A 24622-nucleotide genomic window follows, 5' to 3' on the forward strand; every position below is an offset into this window, starting at 1 on the left:
GACAACAATGATTGAAAATTATAATAACAATGTTGAATTCGAAGATAGGGTATTCACAGACGTGCTTGTAGGTCCCGGAGGCACATAGCACAGTGGTTCGGATCCCACTTTAAACTGTAGGTCCAGTTCCGATTAGCCTATCAGTGCATAAAATGGACTTAAAATATCAATTCAAACAAACAAACAGACATGCTTGTGAGGGATACCAACTAAGGCAATTTGGTTTTGAAGTGTGCTGTGCAGACCACCTGGCCAGAAACAAGCAAGGCAGAGATAAATTAATAACAATAACAGTACTTACATTATTACAGAGTAAAAAATCAACTCCTAGGTTCCGTTGCAGACTTCCTCCTGTAAAAAAGAATTAAAAGTTTAAAATATTACACATATTTGAGGATTAAAAGTGGTAAACGTTGTAGTGCCAAAAGCGAAAGTGTTGTGAAATCGCATCGTTCCGCACATCAGTCCGTAAGAACGTGCACATTAGTGACCTCTTTACACGCCCATTGAACTACTTAGAGAGCTACCAGCCACATTTTACGTTTATCACATTATAAAGCATGGAACATTTCACAGTTTAACGTGGTAAACAGTGTTTGAATTATTGTGGCACTTACAGCGTTTACCAATTTTAGTCCACTTTATTCTTGAATGGTAAATAATTCTTTACGTTGTTTAAATCAAACATTCTCATTTCGTGGAATAATTACGTACATTAAATTAAATACATACGCACACTTAAAAAATATATGTAACTGAGTTTCCACCAAAACTGGTCGTAATTGGCGTAACAAAATTCCTAAGAGGTCTCATAAATTGTAGTGGTTTGACAGCAAATCGTGTAACAAGACACATCGCCAATTCTGCATTAACACCAAAAGGAGTGTCCTGTTGGCGCTACTTTTGGTGGAAACTCACTTGCATATTTGTTTAGAGTGCTGTAGAATTATTGTTTTTAAATACTACAGATCTGTCCAATGCATTGAAAGAATTGTTAATATAGTAGCACCATATCATTGATTGAAATTCATAGTTATTTTTTTAATTTGAATTGATTCAATAGAACACGACAAATACATAAACACTTTTACAGTATTCAGCATGAGAAAAATGAAGCAAGGTAAAAACAATCATCTATGTAATTGACATGCATTATACAGTTAACTACAGAGCATTCCCTGACATTCGCTACGAGACTCGGCGGCAAGCGGCCCGGCGTCAGCGCTTGTCTTTCCCGGTGAACGGGGTCCGCGACAGTCGCACACTACAGTCTGTTTTTTTTTTCGCTCTCCCTGCTTTCGCTCTCTTTCCCTTTCTGTTCATGTTGCAGACAGACGCCAGTATAATCCTCCCTCGGAAATTGTGTTGTGTCGTGTCCGTGTGTTGAAGATTGTGGCTTAATATGGCACCACAAAAGTTTACATTACAACAAAGGATTTATCTTTTCGAGTGTTACTTCGGAAAGAGGAATTGTGGAGAAGTGCGACGACGTTTTGCAACAAAATTTCCTGGTGTTCTCGTTCCACATAGGACCACTATATTAAACCTCGTAAAAAAGTTTAGAGTAACAGGTTCAGTTCTAAATAAAAGTGGAAAGAAAAACACAAAAGTACTTACTGAGGAAAAACTCGATGAGATAGGACAAAGGTTAGAACAGTCTCCTTGGAAATCTATCCGCCGCCTCTCACAAGAAACGGGTGTTTCAAAAACCCTCTAGGTCCCCCGATTTGTCAGCCTGCGAATTTTATTTATTTATAAAGTATACAAAGACAATCCGCACACCATCCGTGAGTTAAAAGAGAGTGTTGTACGAGAAATCGGGAGAATTACAGTAGACGAACTTGTACGTGTAAATGCCAATTTCCTTCGGAGATGCCAGGAATGTGTTCCAGCAGAGGGACATCATTTTCAACACCTTCTGTAGTCAAGGTTAGTACACAATATGAAAACTGTAATTTTAATAGCCGACTCTACCCACTGTCGCGGACCCCGGTCGCCGGGAAAGACAGCTTAGGCCAAACGCGATTTAGGAAACGAAGGCTTGTATTGCATTCCATTGCATGTGAAGCACATTCAGAGAAAAAAAGCCAAGTTACGTCTAGCATTTCATTCGCCCATTTGCATGTAAGCACTTCAAAATATCATATGGTACTGAACACGAACTTTGCTTATCTCTGATAAGAGGGCAGAACACACGAGAAAACACGTGCCCATAAGGTAAAACTGGTATGAGAGATCTTGATTGATCGAAACAGCAATCCTGTGGCAAAGGTCGTGTCGACTTCCGCAGTGTAAATGATATTCGAATGTAAATTGGAATCAAGGGAAATATAACAATGTTATATTGTTATATAAGCATCTAACACAATTTACACTTCTGTGAAAGTAAAGCAGGCTTGAGCACCTAGATTGCACTTGTGGACGTCAAATAGCGCTGCATGCTGTGCGAGCTTCTCATCTGCACACTGCACCTCAAGGCCAGTAAGCAGCAGAGCGTAGGAGGACTGCTTGCCTTCGGAGTTATTAAAAGCCGTTGGGGAAGGCGCCCACCTATTCACGGAACCGCATCCTGCTTCTTCTAACATGATTGCAAAGACACGCTGCATTGTTACTTAAGAATCGATTGATTGAGTCGGTGTTTTAAGTCCACTTTATGCACAGTAAGGCTAATCGGGACTGGATCTACAGTTTAAAGTGGGATCCGAACCACTATGTGCCTCCACCGGGAATCGAACTAGGTACCCCTTGATTACAAGGTGACGACGCTACCACTGCGCCATACGGGAGGCCCTTACTTAAGAATAGGTTCACAGGTTTCCCACTGCACAAAAGCGACCGTCGAAGCGAAGCATCGTGCCTAGTTTCCTCCCTCCCTGCCGCCTCTTTTATAACGCTACAGTACATCTGCTCGCTCTGACCGCATTTACTCCCCCAGGGTTGATCCCAGGTACCGATTTTATCAGAGACTGCCCAGGGGCATGGTCTGAAAAATTCCCACCTGAGATCGCTTATCCCGGGAATCGAAGCCATGTCTCCCGCGTCGCAGTCAGACGACGTACAGACTGTACCATCGCTGTAGAAACAATAATGTATGAAAATATATTTTAATATTAAAAGTTTCGTATTTGTAAAATGTTGGGAAATTTTATGTAGCAGTTCGTTATCTAGTTTTATTGGCGTTGACACGAAGACACAAAAGAATGGAATCTTTTCATTTCATGAAATTGAACCATGCTGGTGTGTTGTGGGGCTTAGTAGTGATATAATACTAACTTCTATACAACAATCTCATACGTTAATCTTTTCCAGATGTCAAAGATAATGACTCTTTCTACGATCTGTTATTGAGTGTCACAAATCTTTATTATGAACAAAGAAGGTGTGAAAATGGAGGTTTAATGGACATGTGCAATCGGCTTTTCTGAATCGAGAAGTTCAACAACACTTGATATGCTTTCAAGATTGTGTCTAAGTTGTGTACTGTACTACAATAACATCTACTTGTAAGATATTTGTTGTATGTTTTATGCCCCTCCATTGTCATTCCTAAACAAAGATTTGGTTAAGTTAAGAGTTCCATAGCTTATTCTGGTTAGATTTACATGTTGCTGATAATGCTTTCGAGATTGATATGAGAATGATTTGTGAAGAAACGCAAGTAAATTTCTGGGGCCTCCCCGATGGCGCAGTAGTAGCGTCCTCGCCTTGTAATCAAGGGGTCCCGGGTTCGATACCCGGTAGAGGCACATAGTGGTTCGGATCACACTTTAAACTGTAGGTCCAGTCCCGATTAGCCTTACTGTACATAAAATGAACTTAAAAATACCAAATCAATCAAGCAAGTAAATTTCTTCGAAATATAGATTGTTGTTGATTTGGTGTTTTAAGTCCATGTTCCCATTATTTCCGATAAACGATGTAATACTTCCTTTGATAAATCTTTCTTTACCGGTAAAATAAATTTACGGAAAGCAGCCTCAGGTAAAGGTTCCATGGTGAATTGGATTGTGGGTCTTAGGCTGTTTAGGTGTTGCAGAAAGATGGGCAACGTGTGTTCCCCATGTGACCAGACTACAAAAGTGTCGTCCACGTACCTGAACCAGGTGGACGGTTTGAGGTGGTGTGTGGTTAAAGCTATTTCTTCGAAATGTTCCATATAGATATTGCTGACTATAGAAGATAGAGGAGATCCCATGGCCATGCCTTCTTTCTGTTGGTAGAATATGTCGTCTATTTGGAAGTATGTAGTGGTCAAGCAGAGGTTGAGCATTTCCATTATTTGTTCGGGTTTTAGATTTCCTAGTGTGGTGTCACGTTCTAGGAGTTTCCCCTGTATGATTTGCAATGTTTCATTTATTGGTACGTTGGTGAACAGGCTAACTATGTCAAAGCTGACCAGAATTTCATGTCCAGTAAGTTGTATCCCTTGGATACGTTGAATGAAATGTTCTGTGGTGTTTTATGTGTGTTGTTGTGTTTCCTGCGAGGGGGTTGAGTGCTGGTAGTAGACATTTTGCCAGGTCGTAGCATGGTGAGTCCCTAGTGCTAACGATAGGACGAAGTGGTATGTCTGTTTTGTGAATTTTTGGTAGTCCATACATGTGAGGAGGTTTGCTGTAATATGGATTGATTTTCTTTCTTATGTTTTCAGGTATGTCTTCTTCATTTTTCTTACAGTTGCTTGTACCTTTCTTTCTATTGTTGGAGTAGGGTCTTTTTTTTAGTTGGGTGTAGCTATCATTGTTAACTAACTGTTTGAGTTTTTCTTGGTATGCTGTTGTGTCGAGTACAACTGTGCAGTTGCCTTTGCCTGCTGGGAGTATTGTAATCTCTCTGCTCTTTTTGAGGTTTGTGATGGCTGTTATCTCCTGTTGAGTGATGTTATTGTGTGAGAGCTGTGGTGGTTTTTCGATGGCTTTTCTGATCTCCCATCTGAGTTCCTCAGCTTGTTCCGGTTGCATTTTTGCAGTGGCATTTTCTACTGAGGCAATTATGTCTAGTACAGGTAATTTCTTGGGTGGGAGAGCAAAGTTGAAGCCTTTACTTAGTACCCTTTCCTCTTCTTGTGACAATGTGTAGCTTGAACGGTTCTGAACAGTGGTTTGGTGGGGGGGTTTCTTGTGTCTGTCTGTTTGTTTGTCTGGTTAGTAGTTGGAATTTTTCCTTTTGTTTGTGAATAACTTTCTTTTGTGTATTCTGGACTGATTTTGTTATTCGTTTGTAGTCTTGATCTTCTAGAGAATGCAATAAATTCTTGTTGATGTGGTTTATTTGAGAGAGAAGTCTCTCTTTGTTCATTCTGTGAAAATTGATGCGTTCCCTTACTAGAGCCTGGTTGGCCCTATCTGCAATACGGATAGCCCTAGGTGATCCGATGGGGGGGGGGGGGGGATCAGTCTTAAGCCTTTCGGTATGATATTGGACTGACGGCATGCAATGAGGAATCATATGTGGCTCTGGGCTTTACCTAGTTTTTTGCGTAATTTCTCTAGTTCTCGGAAAGTATGTATATCTTTTAAAAAATAACAGTGGTTAAAAGTCCAAAAACTAGAATGAATAAATCACCACTGATTAGCTACAAAGAATGTTTTACATGCATAATAACTGTTTTGTCACACCTTCGTGATAAGATTTGTCGTTTAGCAGGCACTTCAGATGATGAGATTGTGGGTTCGATTCTTTCTGTCGTTCTAGCCGCGGATAGTTAATGTGTATTTAGTGCAGGACTCGAACAAGGAACCTTTGTTGGCGAGATCTTGAGTGAAAACCCAACGCTTTCGGCCACCAAGGCGGGGTTTCCCCGATGGCATAGTGATAACGTCGTTGCCTTGTAATCAAAGGGGTACCCTGTGAGGGTACGGTTCGCATCCCACATTAAACTGTAGATCTAGTCCCAATTAGCCTATCTGTGCACAAAAGTAAACTTTAAGCTCAAACAAAAACTCGGTCATGCCAGGGGTCCCGGGTTTGAATCCCGGCCCGGGCATGAGTGTTTGTGACTGTCCCTTCGTCTCCTTATTTTCGCGATTAGCCCAAAGTGGCAGAAATGCAATGTAAAATAAACCACATCAATCAATCAATCGGCCACCATGGAGGCTGACAGTATGAGTGTGGGAAGTACAGAAATCTTAAGTCGTTGCAGACCACAATTATTTTAGTGGTTCTGATGGGCACGAGATTACATAATTCCGAACTTGATGATTCTACATATTACGTATACATTTTTCTCAGTACTCTTTCGTTGCTCGTTTTTGGTGCAGCGCAATTTTTATTCTTTTGTCACAGTTAATATCGGATGTGTCAATAAATAAAAGTAAAATCAGCGCCCTCACGTCTTTTTTTCGTGGAAAGTTCGATTCATTGTTGAGCTAAAATGACATAAGCTTGTGTAAAGCACGAGCAACTGGCGAAGGGAAGGACTAAAATAATGAAATACTGTGCCTCTTGGAATACTGGAAGTGAGGGGAGTCCACCAAACCAAGCCACGAGGCGTTCCGAGAGCAATTACCTGTCCTTTTCCCCTTCCAACGGACGGTTATGTTAGCTTGGGAGGGGAAAGTGCAGAGCCCGCATAGCCCTGTCGTGACTAAGCGAAAGAGATAGCCTTTGGGAAGGGAGAGGTGAAGGATAAAGCGTTACAAGTCGGAAAATGCTCTCCCTCCGGAATATTCTGAAGGAAACATGCTACTTTTCAAAAACACAAAGCTTCTGTTTTCTGTTCGAGTCTTTACAACGCCACCTAAAAGTTGTTTTTTGTTTTTTTTTTCAAGATTTATGTAACTGGATTATTATTGTTGTTACTTCTTGATACTTTTTCCTTGAAAGGGGTATTCGACATTAAACTACTGCTCAGTGTTGAGGTAAACGATGGAACAGCTCAGAGCTATCTGGATTAGAATGTTAGAATTACATTAAAAGAACTTTCTAGTGATGTGTATCTTTCGTACGTTTCTTTAACGCCTATATACGAGGGTCGTTCAAGTGAAACCGGAATTTTCGATTCTTCAGAAACACTAAGCACACCCAGCCAGCATTCTGAAACTTTGACCTGGTTTACCGCAACAATTGTTATTTATTATATATATATATATATATATATATATATATATATATATATATATAAAATATTATACACTCCATCTAGATTAATTAGATATAATGGAAATAAAATACAAATGTAAGGATGCAAGTAAAACAAAAGCAGAAGTCCAGCAACTTCAAGTTTTCCAGCAATTTCTATATTTTTCATAAAATTTCCCTCTTTTGCCTAAAACTGGACCTGTATTTCAATGCACCGAGGAAAATTTCCCTTCACGTAGCAACACTGCCTTTGCCAAGCGCGGCACAAAACGGGTAGTTTTCTTCTGCCAACGCCGTTCGTAGCGGTGAACACCCGTCCACTTTTTCTTCGGCTCCCTCGTCCTCCTCACTGTACAACCAGGGAGAAAACTCGGTCGTCAGATGGGTGCGTTATACAACGATCAGTGACGTATTGATTGATTGATTGATTGATTTACTTTATTTTACTTCGCTTTTTTGCCACTTTTGGCTAATTTGAGAATATGGTGATGAGTAATGATGTGATGAAATTGATGAATGGACACTCACAAATATCCATGCCCATGCCAGGATTCGCGTCGTAGCACGATGTGCTAACCACTCCGCCACGGGGGCCGGCGATCAGTGACGTATGTAAGCCAGTAGTTCAAATAGTTTACTTAAATTCTGGTTTAGAAGCTTGTATAATATGTTGATATAATAAGCAATTTTCCATATATTTAAGCTTAATATACTTAACAATAGATCAGAAAAGTTGATTTACCGGTGATAAACGCGGTAACATGGAGTATACGCCACTGTGACGTATCACATAAAAGACTTTACTTATAAAAGACAAGTGTCTATTATTACCACATGGAGCGGTAAACGTCGCAGACAATCACATTTGATTGATTGATTGATTGATTTGGTGTTTTAAGTCCACTTTATGCACTGTAAGGCTAATCGGGACTGGACCTACAATTTAAAGTGGACAATCACATTTTTACAGAGTTGTGTGTGAGTTGAGGTTGAAGTCCACTTTACGCACAGATAGGCTAATCGGGACTGCACCTGCATTTTATAGAGAGATCAAACCACCCTGTGCCTCCATCCAACCCAGGACGCCTTGATTACAAGGCGACGACTTTACCACTACGTCATCGGGGAGGCAATCTCGTTTTTACAGATTAAACAACTCAAAACTTAAAATGATCTTTCATATTGGGCACAATAGCAGGTCATGCATAAACGTCGAATTAGATATCTAAATGTGGTTAATGTACATAGAAAATCGGGAACTCCCATAAGAGAAATGTGCAGAATGCACAAGACTGAAGTAGCTTTATGTTTAGGTCAACTTGAGAGAGACTTGTTACAGAAATACACAGACACGTAGAATAATTTCTTCTTTGACATCAATTAAGACGGAAGCAACATCACCTGCAGCGAGAAACAACCGACCCGACAAGAACAGGCTTCTGCACTTCCGATGGGATGAAACCGAGAGGTTAGGTAGGTTGGGTACACGGCAGAAAGGAGAAAAGGAGCGATGAAGGCCTGGACACTCATTCCAAGGATGATTCAGGAACGGGGATTTTTCGATTCACGTACGTCGTCCGAATTGCGATTAGTACAGCACAAATGAATGTGCCGGGAGCGTCACCCGGAAAGCAGTTTCGTTTATTTTTTCCTCCAACCGGTGCCGACCTCCAGCAGTTATGTGGAGCATCTAAAGTGAAAGTAAGGGGTCACCTTCCACGTAGTACAACCAATTGTTAACCTCACTTCAACGTAGTACTACCCTGGACTGCATTTTGCAGACGAACGAGGCTCTGGCGACCGGCCCTATGACCAGTATAATTCTGTGTTATCCTGTGTTTTGTCCTTATGTGTGCTGAGTGCCCCTTTACAGCCTCAGCTTTTAACGGGAGTAACAATATTTTAAGATTTTAGTTATGAAACGCTAGAGTTGTTATTTGTAATGGTAAGGGGCTGGACCCCGTATAATGTGACGGGTGCAAAATAGTATACATGCTGACGCACCCAAAATTTTATATTCAAATTTTAAAAAATTCAAAAGTGAAAGATGTTATACATATTTTTCTAAGTTTAAAATTACCATCCAACTTTTCAATTGTACCTAGAGTCGGAACAGACAGTTATATTAAAGTCCACGTTTTGTGTAAGGGGGTTGTAATGTTCTAATGCATTTGTTTTGTTATTATTCGTTTCAATGATTTATTCGTAAGCACGGACGTTGCAACGGATGGGGAGAGGGGAGGGGTCGAGCCGATTAGTAGATTGATTGTAAGAGAAGGAAAAAACCTTATATTTATGATGGTGGATTTTAGATGTAATTTAAGTAATATTTCATCAGAATAAGTGAAGTAAAAGAGAGTTGTTTCAAAAACTAGATTAGTAATTCATAAACTAGGCAGAACTTACTATTTTCACATTCTACCACTTGATTGCCATGGCAATATTTGTGATTATTACCTAATAAAGTCATTGAAATAACCCAAATTAAGTTTGATTCAAATAGGTCAATTAATCAACAACAGTCAACATTACTTTTCCCACAAACAAGAAACAATCCTTTATTTCCAAATACATATCAAACTAAAATGTCTAACTTCACACACGAAATTAGCGGACTACGTCATAGCTAACTAGATATCAGACAATATCATAAAGGGTGTGTCTCTAAACTTTGCCATTTGTTAGGGATTGGTGAAGGATAAGTGTTTATGTAGTTCGTATCTAGATATAAATTCAAAACGGCTCGCGTACAAATTGCAAAATCCTGACTCGATTTACATTTATTGAAACGTTATCGTGTTGTAGTGCAGCTTCCCATCCATAAATTATTCGTATCCTTTGATTGACTTGATCCCTGATTGAAATTCTGACCTGGTTCCGATGTGTAACCGACCAGTAGCCGACCTCCTTGGCGGAGTTGTTAGTACAGCGTGCTACGACGCCAGGGGTCACGTGTTAGAATCCCGGTCTGGGCATGGTGTACTTTCATTAGTTATATCATATCATCACTCATCCTCATCTTAGCGATTAGCCAAAAGTGGCAGAAAATCTAAGTAAACTAAACCAAATTAATCAATCAATGTTTACAAGTATTAAAATGGATATATTATAAAAAGCCATCCTTCCAGGTAAAAATAATCTACAATATTCAGATATAAATTTAGTACTTTCAGGAACAGTGAAAGGTTTGTCTGCACCTTTCTGGAATTCGAAAAAACGTTCAACCGACTATTACGTCAGAAGTGGGGGAAGAAGAGGAAGGTCACGAACAACGGAGCCAAAATAACCTATAGCGGTGCAAAACAGTTTCAAACGGAGGCTTCCGACTCGCCTAGCTACTTTCTTCTTCTGAAGAAGAGTAGGATAGAGAAACAGCTCCTTAGCTCTTCCCAACCAATCTAGGTAATTTGCCCCTCAAATTGCCAATGATTCTAGTTCTGAGCACGCAACTTTGGAGTAACACGAACAGGTTTTAGGTGTGGTCACATTCTTAGAGCAGAGCGTAGATATCGAGATCACGGATTCTACCGAGAGATCCTAAAAAAATGGACTTCTAATGCTCGGTAGTCCGATCAACGAATAAAGCAGTGCTATTATGACGTTCGTTTCCCTTCCACACAGTATGTTACATAACGAAGATTTCACGTTCTTCAATGTGTGAGATTTTGTTCCATAACCATGAACAACAAAGTAGACTGTCTGCACGATAAATTTCGCAAGTATTTTCTAACATATTAAATTGTATTTCCTTCCCCAATTACAAGAATTAACTTGTGACGTTTGTGTGTAACAGAAAAGCGAGATGACCTTCAGTTTTCTTGTTAAACTGAAAAAAGCACTATCTTGTTGAATTAATGTAAGTATTACGTTATTTAAATATACCGGAACAATAAACTATCACTGTTATTCCAGAGGACGTGTTAAATAGAAAACGGATTGAACATATGCTATCCTGATAACTCAAATGTTAGTCACCACTCACTAGCAACAGGAATATGGCCATTATGCTCAACAACCGGCGTCATCTATCTATACTGGACATATTAACAAGAACGTTAAATGTTAAATTGTTTATAAGTATTAATCTCGGGTAAGGGCAGTGCTTGTGTAAGCAAGTTATGCTACTCATGAGACCATTTGTCATCGTAAAAGACCCCATAACCAAACGATATACTGCGTATTCTAATGTTACACAGGTTATTTATAAGGTTTGGTCGCTTCCTACCTCTGTAGGTTAATCGTAAAGCTGAGGACGAATGATGAAGGAAAGAACAGCAATGGAACATTCATTTAGTGACCAGTACTATAACACTATAACACTGAACCTTTCAAGGAGCGATCGCGAGTTAAACAATCAACACGCTCGGACACCGAAACAGCATGCTCTTTAAAACTAGGCTTTCAAATCCTGTCAACTTAATAAACTGCCCTCATATATATATATATATATATATATATATATATATATATATATATATATATTTCAAAGAGTAGTTTGTCATTCGCAAAATTACACGAAAATGTCTTACTTTGCTTCAAATTATTAGAATTTGATCTTCAATGGAGAAATTCGCTGGTAAAAGTGACATTGAAATTACAGTATCGCCTAAGTGGTGCGACGTCATTGTACAGTCACGGATACTTCTGGGATGTAACGATAACATTAACTTTCCATAGACTGTCTACAACCCGGAAGTGTCCGTGACTGTACTCACGAGTTCAGTACAAAGAAGTGAGATACTCAATCGCTTTGAGTAATATTAAAATCCCATAAGCTGAGCTCTGCGATTACTTGCACATGGAAAAACTACCAAGAAAAGGTAGTCCAATTAGTCCAGGTGTCCTTGATTATAAGACGATATCATTAGCCAGTACGTTGTAGAGTAGAAATCATTAATTTATTACGCTGTAGACATGACATGTGAAACATGTGCAAAGCTATTGCAAGAGGTAGTATCCTCTCCAAGAGTCCATGAGCACTTTCAGTTGTAAGAACATCACTGGTTGGATAACATTACGAAACTACGCAACCACCATCATTCATAGTAAAATAGGCATCTATGATTTACGCAGGTATATTTACGTATAAATCACTAAGTTCATGTTTTGCGGTAGGCAGAGGGGTTTGAAATACAGCTGTTATGCGTCGTTTGAGGTTGATGACGGTTTGGGTAATAAGTGGCAAATAACCAATCATAACAAGGTGATTGAGAACAGTTTTAGTGGGTCATATGTTACGCAATAAAAGTCCAAGTGAAATACGTTCAACGATTTACACAGGCAACATGAGAAGAGAAAAACTCCAGATTATGGGAGCATTCCTAAATAAGCACATCAAACACACTTGTGAACAATGCATTTCGGAGTACAGGAATTGAAGAAAAGAAATAAAGGGAACAGTGAACTAGTTAAGGAATCGTCGTTTCGCAAGTGGAGGCAGTTGGAATGCTGCAATAACAAGAACTAAAAGGGAATATAAAAAGTTTTGCTATTGCATGGGCTTGGCAGCAGAATATTTGATTGAAGCTCATTCGCTACAGAATTCAAATGTATATAAATGTTCGTTTTCGCTCTCCTCGGTTAAGTCAATGAAACGCACATCTGAAAATACAGCTGCGTGTGACATTCAACAAGAAAAGTTAGGGACTGGTTGGTAACAGATTTTAAACTTGTCTGTAATTGAAATTTTATAATTTAATTATTTTGTTATTTGTGAATTGACTGATATTTTGTTAAACGTACAGAATACTTTATTCGTGCCTTCAACATGAGCAAATAGAGCCAAAACGCAATTCTGCATACTTTACAAGTCATCTAAACCAGCTTGAAATTACAAATTATGGAATTATTAATTTTGTTTCGTTGAATGAACAACCAAATTAGTATAACCATCTATTACATTCCAGGAAACGAAATTTAAGGCAAGACCTGGTAGATATGATTTACTATTTACCAATTTACTATTATATACAAGAAACAAAATAGAGGTGGAATTAGTATGAGGGTTCACTTTAATCGAGGAATGAGTGAAATACAGTACCCCTATAAATAACCAAGTTTTGTAAGCAGCAGATTATTTCTTGGCTCTTGAAAGGAAAATATTTTTCCGAATCCAATTACAAAAAAATAATACATTTTCTCGCACCAACTAAGGAAAAAATAAAATATCTGCATTATTTATTAATCGTGTTCAAATTTCATCATGCACATAAACCAAAAAGGCTATCTATTTTTGAAACTTGATGTAAGATTTCGCTTCCCAGTTATTAAAGGCACAATGGCCCTTAGGTTAAGGGCTAGAATGTGCGGAAGGGGAAAATATGCGCAGCTGCGAAGTACTTCCGATACTTTGAATTACTACGCATTGTCTCTTTTTATGCAACTGAAGTAGACGTTCATCACACAGATGCTCATAAGGGTGTCTGCCGCAGCAGCTGCTTCACACAGTCTGTCGGCTGAGGAAGTGAAGCCTCCAAAGGAGAGGCATCGCCGCAACTGTGCCACGGTCCTAGGCTTCTTGGAAACGTCTGCTGCACGCAAAGACACAACCAACGTCTTCAGGCGCAAAATTACAAGAAATAAGAAAAAATGAGCTCCCTGCTGCGTGATGTCGTTAGACCATTCGCATGGTTCACATTCTATGTCCCTTCTCTCTTCTCCCTTGAAAATCTGTTCAAGATCAACAACCCTAACAAAATAACCTGCAACACCTACGCCCTCGTTACTTGCACTGCCAAAGTTACAGGCGAGTCAGTCCTTCTGTTGTTCTTATGAGTACAAATATGCCCTTTTACTGTTCAGTATTGTAGTGCACATATGTGTACCTCAACCTCTGTATTTTCCCCAGAGATTCCGAGCAGCCACGGACACACTGTTAGAAAGTTACCTAAATTCCACAATATTCTATCGTTAAAATTTAACAGGTAGCCTGTCAATTTGCAAAAACGGAATTTGAATACATAAATGTATTAAAACGTATAGTACATTAACTGTCGAGAAGCATATTTTAGCAATGCATTAGCACGAAAAATAGTACACACAGTGAAAAAACGTCCCAAAATAGTGAATTTCAGTGATGAATCATGTAAAACGTGTAGTTGAGCATTTTGTATAGATGTAAAATTAAAATCGTTAACACTAGATATCCGTAAATCGTCTATGCTGGACAAAATATCACCTTACTAAATGGTACATTGTGTAGAGTGCGGTGTCAATTAACGTACAGAGTAGATTTTAAATACTTAAAAGTGGCAATCAAGGGGTCTCAGGTTCAATCTATCCCCTGCGTTCGGGTGTCATTTTAAACGGTCTTTCAGTCCCAATTAGCCTATCTTAACACATATTTGCTAGCTTTGGCAATTTTTTGACTCAAAAATGGTTTAACCCAACAGACATTTTAGAGCTAAAGCCAATGTGAGTTTTTACAGTCGGCGCAAATAAATGTTTGAAATTCATCAAAAGCAAAACACAGTCCCAGTGTGGACCGTTCTACAAATATCACTAAAATTACTGTCAAATATACTTTCAATAAATAGCATTCAAGTTTACTTTAATCGAAAAAAGGATCAAAAATGAATTGTTTACAAGGATATTCATAAAAAATCTTTAAGATATTCGGTGAACAGAAGTTCTGCACAGAGAAAGTAAATAAATTGGATGACATCACGTACTAGAAAAAAAATCACTTAGTATGCTTCAAAGGGTAAATTGTTGAAATTATCACACCAAAACAATTACCTTTTCCTACAGATTGTTATTTCTTCTTCTTCTGAAGCGCTACAGCTCTTTATGGGCTTTGTCCTGCTAAATTACATTCTTCCATTCTTCTCTATTCAACACACACTTTTCCCAGTTCTGGATCTTCATGCATCTTATGTCATTTCTAACATCGTCTATCCATTTGGTCTTGGGCCTTCCTTGGGATCTTGTAGCAATAGGTTTCCAGTTGTAAATTTGCTTTACAATTCTTTCTTCAGGCATTCTTTCAATGTGACCCAACCAGCTGTCTTTGAGCTTTGATGTATCTTCTTATATTCTAATATTTTATTAATATATCAAGCTCTTAATTTGTTTTTATTCGACATATGTCATTAGACTGTCTTGTTTGGCCATATATTTTCCTTAATATTTTTCTTTCAAATATCATCAGTTTCCGAATTATATTCTCTTTGAGCACCCAGGTTTCACAGCCATATGTAACAACAGGTCTTGTTATGGATTCGTACAGTTTTAATTTTGTTTTCCTGGAAACTAGTTTAGATTGGAATATCTTCTTATTTGAATAGTATGCTCTATTTCCAGCTGCAATTCTTTCATTGATTTCTTCTTCGATTAAATTGTTTCCTTTTACTATTGGCCTCATATATTTAAATGACTGAACCTGCTCTATTTGCATTGTACCTATATCTGCTTTTTGTTCTTGGATTCTTCTTCTTGTACACCTAATATATTTTGTCTTATTTTCATTCACTATTAATCCATATTTCATTGCCTGTTGCTTTAATTTCACAAGTGAGTAAACCATTGATTGCTTAGTTATTGCAGTAATTACAACGTCATCTGCAAATGCACAAATCTGTATTAATCTTGTTGAAATGTTGCCTCTAATTTCCAGCTTCTGAATTATTGCCTCCATGACTATGCTAAATTAAATTGCTGATAATGGATATCCTTGTTTCAGTCCTCTGTTAATCACAAATTTCTCACTCAGGTCGTTATTTATTTTTACTCTGGCTGTGGTATTTTGCAAGGTCAAATTTGTTAATCTTATTAATTTGTTCGAGACATTAAATTTCTTTAAACATGTAGTAATTTCTATTTACTGAGTCAAAGGCTTGCATAAAATCGATAAATATATTATGCAGTTCAATATTATGCTCATGAAAATTTTCATACATATATTTGACGTAATATAAATATATTGTCAAGTGTGGATCTATTTGGTCTATAGCCCATTTGGTATTCACCTAGTGTATTTTCTGTAATTTCAGAGATCCTATTTTGTAGAAGAATTGCAAAGATTCTGTATGTGACATTTAGAAGCGTAATTGGTCTGTAGTTACTACACTGCAACCTGTGTCCTTTTTTAAAAAATTGGACAGATGATACCATGTAACCATTCCTCTGGCATTTCTTCTTTATTTATTGTTATTTCTATACCAGAAAAACAAGTGCGAAAATATTAAAAACTCATCAAACCCATGAAATCCTCCGTATTTTGTCTGTTCTTAAAGGTTTAATAATTTTTAAAATATCCTATTAAAACTAAACATGTTCGAAGATTATCCTTGTAACTGGTGCTTATACATTACAAAGTAGGTCCAAATGTAGCAAGATTTCATTAGATTTGGTGCTTGATCAATGAGAAAAAATATGATTAAATTGATGTTGCATAATAAACAAAATTAAACAATAAGACGCTTTTATGTCGATTTTTTTAGGGTAATTAAAGATTAAATCTTGGTGCAGGCAAAGCATTTGTTGAAAGATTGCCAGGGTTGAAAGCTTTCACGGTTGCTTTTAAAACAAGCTTCACAAAATTTCCGTTACGCCAGAGTGAATTGGAATTCAAGCGTCAGGATGGCGCCAAACTCTAATTCGCTAGCCAATATTGAACGTGGAATCCCAACCCACCACTTTAGATGAACCACAATTCCCCATTACAAAGAACTTCGAGAAGATCACGGTAAACCTTTCCCTCACAAGCAACATTGAGAAACAAGCGTTTACAGCTTCGTCAAACTTATTCGTAAACAGTAGCCATAAACATGCTACAGAAGGCTAAAAGTTAATATAAAAGGCCTTGTCACACACAACACATTTAGTAGTCGCCAAGGTCAAAGTTGTCTCCAACATTCTCGACCGTCTTAAAGACGGTGGCGTCGCATAAATATCCACAATATATGCAATGCATGCACCCCAACACACTTGCAAAACGACAAAATCAGGAATGTCTTATCAGAAAGATATTCGTGTAACTTGCAAATTAGTAATTTTTTATCACCACATCAAGCTAAGTGCTACAATTTATCTTCGTTAAAAACTACCTTACATAGTATACGCTGAATGGTAAGTTATATTCAAGCAATGCTTTTCAAGTTGTTCACAGACCACTTTTCAGTTCACTCAAAAACTCAAGGAAACTAGCCAGGAATGGCAAAATGTAAAACTTTTATTATTTTAAAGTTTGTGTGTAACTGAACAACAGTAGATTTTTTTTGTATTGAGAAAAGTGAAATAGAAATGAGAATGAACACTTTGCAAATATTCCAGTTTCATATACTTTATGTAAAGAGGTGGCAATTACAATACTGATGCCATATTAACTTTTATGGTCAAGCATTGTCGGCAAAGACTCATGGTAGCACAACTCATAATTTCATATGTCACGTAGGTGAGCAAGCTGAATGAAATCTATACAGGAAATCCTTACAATAACCCAGCATTATCTTTCACACACGCCTTGTTCATCGTAGTCGAACGAACACTTTCCCTTCAATACATTAATAATTAGTCCTGAAGCGAAAGCCCTTCCTCGACACTATTATGGTCATCATAATCATCATCTGATCACTGTTACGGTTACTGCATTCAGGGGTTTCAGGTGAGGGTCAGAGAGAGAACAATATGAGCCAGCCTCCCTCGCCCTTGTCTTGCCGCAAACAGCAATCAATTTGTTCCACCCTTCGACCGTGGCCTGCTTCACTCCAGGAAGATAAAGTTCGGGCTGTGGCTCAACAGGAGGCTGACAGCCTCGCTTCATAACAAAGAAAAATATGTCCATTAATATTTCACAGTCAATACAGGGAAATTCCGTTCGGAGGAAGACCTGTATTGGACAAAAGCTGCTGGAAGTGAACTTCGCATGATACCTTAATGATGAAAAGAGCACGCGTAGAATATATTTCGCATGAAAGCTGAACCAGCTTCTAAACTGGGAACTTCTAACGCAAAACAAAATGGCTGCATTAGTGGTCGAACACGTTGAATCGTTGACCCAAGATCCCGCCACAGAAGGTCCCGGTTTCGAGTCTTGATCTGGGCATGAGTGTTCATCACCCATTCATCCCCCTCGCAAAGAATAGACTAAAGGGACATAAAAGCGAATGTAAGATAAAAATAATACAAATAATATGCATCTTCATAACATGTTTATTTTAAAATATGAACTTGCATTTTGTTCAGTTGTACAGTCACCGGCAATAAAAATGGGACACCTATATACTGAAATACTCTCGCTTTCCCGCGATTCGTATTGTGTGTTGCCTTCCTCTACGGCAGTGGTAGAAATTACTATTGAAAATTTGCTATTAAAATCCACTAATCGCCGTAAATTTAGGCAACACACATAACGAACGCATTGCAGGGAAGGGAGAATTTTAGGATACAGGTGTTCCATTTTTAGTGTCGGTGACTGTACATATCAACAAACATGCCAGGTCAAATCTTTGTGTTTACGTTTCTGCTGGATTTTATTTTTTCCTCGTAATTTTCTTTCATTTTTGCCCCCAAAAATAATTTGATGTATGAATCACTTAATCTGCCATTTGCTAACTTCCCTCGCACATATAACTTTGTTACTTTATACAATAAGCGTTTCTGTCATAAAAAGTTGATATTATATCAATGGGTTGGGGTAATAAGACGTGTAACCATAGCAGTGAATGACGAAAATACCCCCTAAAAAAATCACTCAAATGTCAAGGATTATTACCCTCGTTAGTACCTAATTTGCTTTCCTATCGAATGTAAAAGCAAAAAAAGGGGAAAAGAAAAAAAGTAAGCATGCAAATAAAGTATTCCAATATTCAATAACATTACTTAAATAGGAACTTATAACGATTTACAGAAAATGCAATGTAAAATTTCAGTTTATTGCTTGTTTCTAAAACGTTTTAAAGTAAATACTCTTCCACAGTTAATATGGTAATTCGTAAAGCCGTAAAGATTACAGCTAAGTATCGTTTCTTTTCCTTCTGTGTTTTAGGGAATGAAATTGAACTTATGCTGGAGAAGAGGGTACTTATTCGTTGCTTTTGTTTTAGTTCGTGAACCCTACGTTGCGGAAAATGAATGAACATGTTATGGATATTTGCCTATTGTATAAAATGTGACAGCCTATTTGGCTGTCACATATTAAATCCTATTTGGTATAAAATCTGATTTAGACACCAGAACACATACTTCGTATACTTGTCGAGAAATAGTCCATACAAATAATTCAAGGAAAGAGTCAAGAGCATGGATACTTAAGAACACGCAGCCACCTTAATTTTGTCTGTTGGTATCAAAAGCACAAAGTCTCTATAATAAGCCAGACAGCATGAGTTGTGGACACACTTTCATCCATTTCATCCAATATCATCATCACGAATAGCATACAAAGTAGAAAAGCCACGCAAAATATTTTGGTGCCACTGTAAAGGACGCGGAAAGCAGATTGTACAAGTAGCACTCCACATTATCTGTTTGAAGTTTGAAAGAAACTTGGTACTTTTGCTAACAGATTTCAGCAGCAACACAACAGCATTCAAAGACAAAGAACTAACGGTTACAGAGTATGTTGCAGTGGGTAAACCCATATAAAAAAGACATGTTTCGCAGCCGAGAAATAAGCCTCGAAGACTAGCACTATTCATCGCTATCTCTTGCTGGGTATCCGGTCTGGTTTAGCCACAATCCTTGTTACATTCCACTACCTCGCCCCGGTCACGTGTAATATAAAGTTGCAATTCCGTTGGGGTTTCAGGAGAATGATCAGAGCAAGAAATAACATTTGAACATATTAGGGCAAGTTGAAGATCCCAGGATACCTGTTGATAGTCATCCTAATGAGGTGAAAATATGTTAGAAGTAAAAGTAGTAGGTTAAAATGAATTTACTAAAAAAAAACAGACAATTAAAAGATAAATACTGGTGTTAACGAATCTCATTGATTAACAAGACGGGAGGAAAAAATAATCCAAGCACTTTCAGAAATGGTGTAGATGAGCAAAATGTGTCATGACCTTAAGTTACAAGATTTCAGAAAGTAATACTATTATCCAATATTAATTAATACGTACAATATTATTTTCATTGCTGAAAGCAGAACATATTACTCTTCAAAGGGGGCTTTTATCTTCGTGTAATTTAGCAATGTCACTCTTGTGGCTGCATTAGATATTTATCTTGATTTTACATTATAGTTATTTGTTTGTTTTATAAAATATAAATCAACTATAGTTGAGAATACATATGAAATAAAACTACCTTATGGTGGCATTATTATATGTTTGTGCAGTTTTGACCAAGTAACTCGAGCAAGCTTAAATGGTGTTTCAACCGTTCAGAGTTGGAATGTTCTCTCGCTAGGTGATAAATATCCAGTCTTTTAACAAAAACGTAAGTGTACAGTGTTCAAAGTGAATAAAATGTAGACGGGCGTAACTTCAGAAACATTATACACACTATTTACATATTTAGATACATTTCAAGTGTTATGGCCTACTTAATACAACTATATTAAAATTGTGTCTTTACAGTACAATATTGTGCAACTTATGTTGCCAGCATTGCCATTCTTTTCACAAAGATCTGGCATTATTACTCTCCCATCTTGAAATTAATTTTACATTGAATAATAATAATAATATAAAATATGTTAGTACACATATTCTCAGGGGGAATGCTCTTTCGCCGGTAAAGAAAAAGTAGAAAGGAAAAGAAAGTTGGTAAAGAAAACCCACAGGGAAGAAAGAAATATCCGAGCTTTTCCGTCCTCCAATCCGTTCGAACAGTGATCTGATCATAGTTATGTGATAAGGCATTCAAAGATTTAATAATAGATCAAGCATTTCATTAAAAATAACATGACTGCTTCTTCTTAAGGCTCGACTGGACCTTTGGCAGCCGTAAGGGCGATTTTTTTCAAAATTTCCTCTTCATTCGAAAACCCGCTGTGATATTCTAAATATGAAAAATTACATACGCTTGGAATTCCATCTAGAACATTGATGTAAATTTTCGTGTAGTTTTCTTTCAATGTTATGTAGATATTATCAATAATTTAATAGATTTAAGTAATCGCTAAACTTTTGAGAATATCTAGATAACAGCGAAAGCAAACTACAAGAAAACTCACATCAATGCTCTACAAGGAATTCTAAGCGTATGAAATTTTTCATATTTTGGAATATCACAGCGGTTTTTCGAATGAAGAGGAACATTTTTTTAAAAATCGCCCTTACGGCTGCCAACGGTCCAGTCGAGCCTTATGAATAAATGTTATGTATTATAAATAAACACTCTCACGGTTCCATTTGGCAGAATGTATCATCTATCTTGGAGATTTGTTGCTACACATAATTAACTGCATGTAGGGTTGACATCATCCAGAACAAGAGGAGTGAAAGAAAGAAAAAAATAAGGAACCCTTAGAGATGTTTTCAAGCAGAAATGGTTGCATTCATTGAATAAGAAGGGAATGAAAAAGGGGGCTAGAATCTGGTGGAAGATCTCTGGAAAACAGGGGATTAGTTGACCAGCAAAGCAAGAGCGAACCGTAATGGGCTGCCACCTTCCAACTTTACAACGCTGTTGAATAGGCTGATCGGATCAGGGTGGCGGGAGCCCACCCATCAACCACCAACCAATGGACTTGAATAGAAAGACTATTACAACACGCGACCAGCTTCTTTCTAAGCAGGTGACAAATTTACGACAAGTCTGGTTTCAGGGAGGATTGCTTTGAAAAACACCTGTCAAATTGGATAGAAGCAACCGCGCCGAGAATGAGTAACAAGAGCATTCATCCTCAGATGCCACGTGTCGAAGGGTAGCGAACAAAGACCACCGCATTGTCAAATCATATACTAACCACAACTCATCTTGCAAACAGGTATAGTTAATACAAGGTATGAAATGTTTTATAATTATGAAATAAGCTGTAGCATGCGGTTTGGATCATGATAACTCGTATTAACCTCTTATTCTGTTCTCAGTTTTTACAACGTGTACGAATCGATTAAGGCACGCGCTTGTTTGTGCTCTCTAGTTATTAATTTTTTAATGATCATTGTATCAAATAGCGTGGTTCGGGTGGCGTTCTACTCGCATGAAGCAAAAGTCCCTAGGTTAGAATCCTGGATAAGGTAGCTATGATCACGGTAATTCCTGATAGATGTTAACATTCGACTGAAAACGTCACGTAAAACTTACAGACAAAATTTACGTGAAAACTGGTATCGAAGGAAAATCATAGGAGCGCTGCTAATTAAATTCTCGGTTAAAGTAAAGATGTTTCTTCCTGTTTGTTCTCTTTCCATTTCATCCATTATCAACGGCACAACCAACCTAAAACGATAGAAAAACTAGGTAAAATATCCACGCTAATAGAAAACACTCGTAAGAGTAGATAAGATTACCTACGTACGCTGAAAGTTGCCTCGGTTTCAGAACGCAGCGAGTCCCGGACTCACGATCTCGTCACCGAAGGTTCCAGGTTCGGGTCCTGGTGTGAATACGGGCGTTCATTTACGAGTGTCCGTATATCCATTTTATCATTTATCCTCATCGTCACGATTAGCCTATAGATGCAGAAAGCGACGTATGTTAAGGAAAAAATAGGGAGGTACACTGAACGAGTACCGACCAATCAAGTTTCGGTAGGCTTCTGAATTTACGAGTAATGTTTGTTCTAGGAGAATCAAGCGAAGAATCTCTTTATCCATTCAACAATGTACACTCCTTGTGCGAATTGGCTTCAAGGTTGATAGAAACACTCATTCTAAGCAAGTTGCCTATTGTTGGTAGACACATGACTATTTTTTTACAAGAGTTTGAAACACTTTTATAATTGAATAGTACATGGCTGAAACAGTTTTGTTCCGCACTTATCGTACATTGTTCTTAATGTCAACGTACTTTGTTTCATTCACAATAAAATGTGATATTTCGGAAAATAGAGTAGCTACTACTGTGGAATAGTCGAACCTTCTCGGACAGCTTACATGCGAGATTTACAAGTAGCATAAATAGGTATTTTAAGAAGTTAGTCAAGTGTCTACTTTATTAAACTAGAAACACAGTCCTTCCTTCCATGATTAACATATAGCTTATCAAACATTATTCTTAAAAAATAAGTCTTCTTGAAATTATGTTTTATTGGTTTAAACATTTTTGATCTTGATTAAAACACTGCTTAAAACATTTAAAACGTGTTTAAAACGAAAAGACTGTTTTATTTGTTGCTTTAAAAAACACAAATGTTGCCAACCCAGTTGGTCATCGCACATTCATAACACTCAAATTACCCTCTTGAGACCAAACTAGTTTCGCTTCACGTTGTTCACAAAGAAATCTTTACTAAATATGGAGGAAAACTATCCAACGGTCCCTTCCATTCTGTGCTTTGTCCAATGCCCTGGCACATTTGAATTTAAAACTAAGGGAAAAACAAACCTGCCTAATACGCCTGCTTTCTCAGATAATATTTGGAAACGTTTTACAAGTTGGAGGAATTTCGAAAGGGACACTGCTAAACCACCATGTCGAGACGCAGCGTGGATCAAACAATGACCCTTCAGGAGGATGTGCCTGCTCAGCGAAGCGTGGCATCCCAACGGAAACCAGATAGACAGAAAGGGAAGAAACAGCCACAAAGAATGGAGCAAGAAAATGCTTCTGCAGCCTTCTTCCATAGTCTGCCTCTTCACAATGCAAGGGAAGCTCGTTGGCTTGCAAAAAAGTGCAAGCTTTCTTCGGATCATCCGGAGAACAATTCGACTTGCCAGCTTGTGTTTCTCTGGGCCCATCTTCTTCTTTTCATTCCGCCAGGAAATTGCACAATTTGCTTCCTTACTGAGCGCACGAGTGCATCATGCTACTTGCATTTAAATTCAACATGAATCAAAAAGCTGTCCAGACTGAAAGCACCATTAAAGTGCCTTGGTTAGGCATGTAACATTTATAGAAGCTTTAAAATTTGAACACTCTTTCAAATACCACCATAAACAATTCCAGACAAGGTGATGAGGCAGGAAAAAAGAAAAATGTAATTATTTCTTCAGTGGGCAATTTCCCGAACCTAGATTTAAACACTTCTAAGCTAAAGAGTTAGTACTCCAACACGTAGCAATTAAACATATGCGTATTACAATAACAGGTCGCTCTGGCTACAAGAGGTACAAGACGATTTACAACGTTGTACTAGACATTATATTGCAATTCGTAGTATACATGATATAAGAGTACGTTACACATTACGTTATACGTTACGCAGAAAAAATGAGAAATTAACTGTGAAACTTAATTTTTCATGCAGTAAAAGTACCAACTTGGTGCATATTGCCTCCTATTCTTCTTGACAAATGCCGCATTAATTGTTTTTAGTGATTATACACAGCAGCGTAACCTGACGATCAATTTATGGGGACAGAACATGAGCTTCAAGTTTCAGAAGGTTAAAAATAAATACTCCTAACATGTAAAATTTAATAAACCTGGAAAGTTTGTGGGGAGAGTGTTCCTGCCAAGTTACGCCTATGATTATACATCACTATAC

At 37.8% G+C, this 24622-nt stretch overlaps 1 protein-coding gene across 1 annotated transcript in view; it reads right to left on the bottom strand.

Annotated features, from left to right (window-relative positions):
- LOC145983682 (uncharacterized) overlaps nt 1-24622 on the bottom strand; it is a 179012-nt gene that overhangs the window by 119121 nt on the left and 35269 nt on the right. Inside the window, exon 3 of the mRNA XM_083116739.1 lies at nt 302-351. Within this exon, the coding sequence (XP_082972865.1) occupies nt 302-351 (50 nt within the window). The remainder of the gene's footprint in view (nt 1-301; nt 352-24622) is intronic.

The sequence above is a fragment of the Lepisma saccharinum genome, chromosome 2 (assembly GCF_977018435.1).
Source record: "Lepisma saccharinum chromosome 2, izLepSacc3.1, whole genome shotgun sequence".
Taxonomy (NCBI): domain Eukaryota; kingdom Metazoa; phylum Arthropoda; class Insecta; order Zygentoma; family Lepismatidae; genus Lepisma; species Lepisma saccharinum.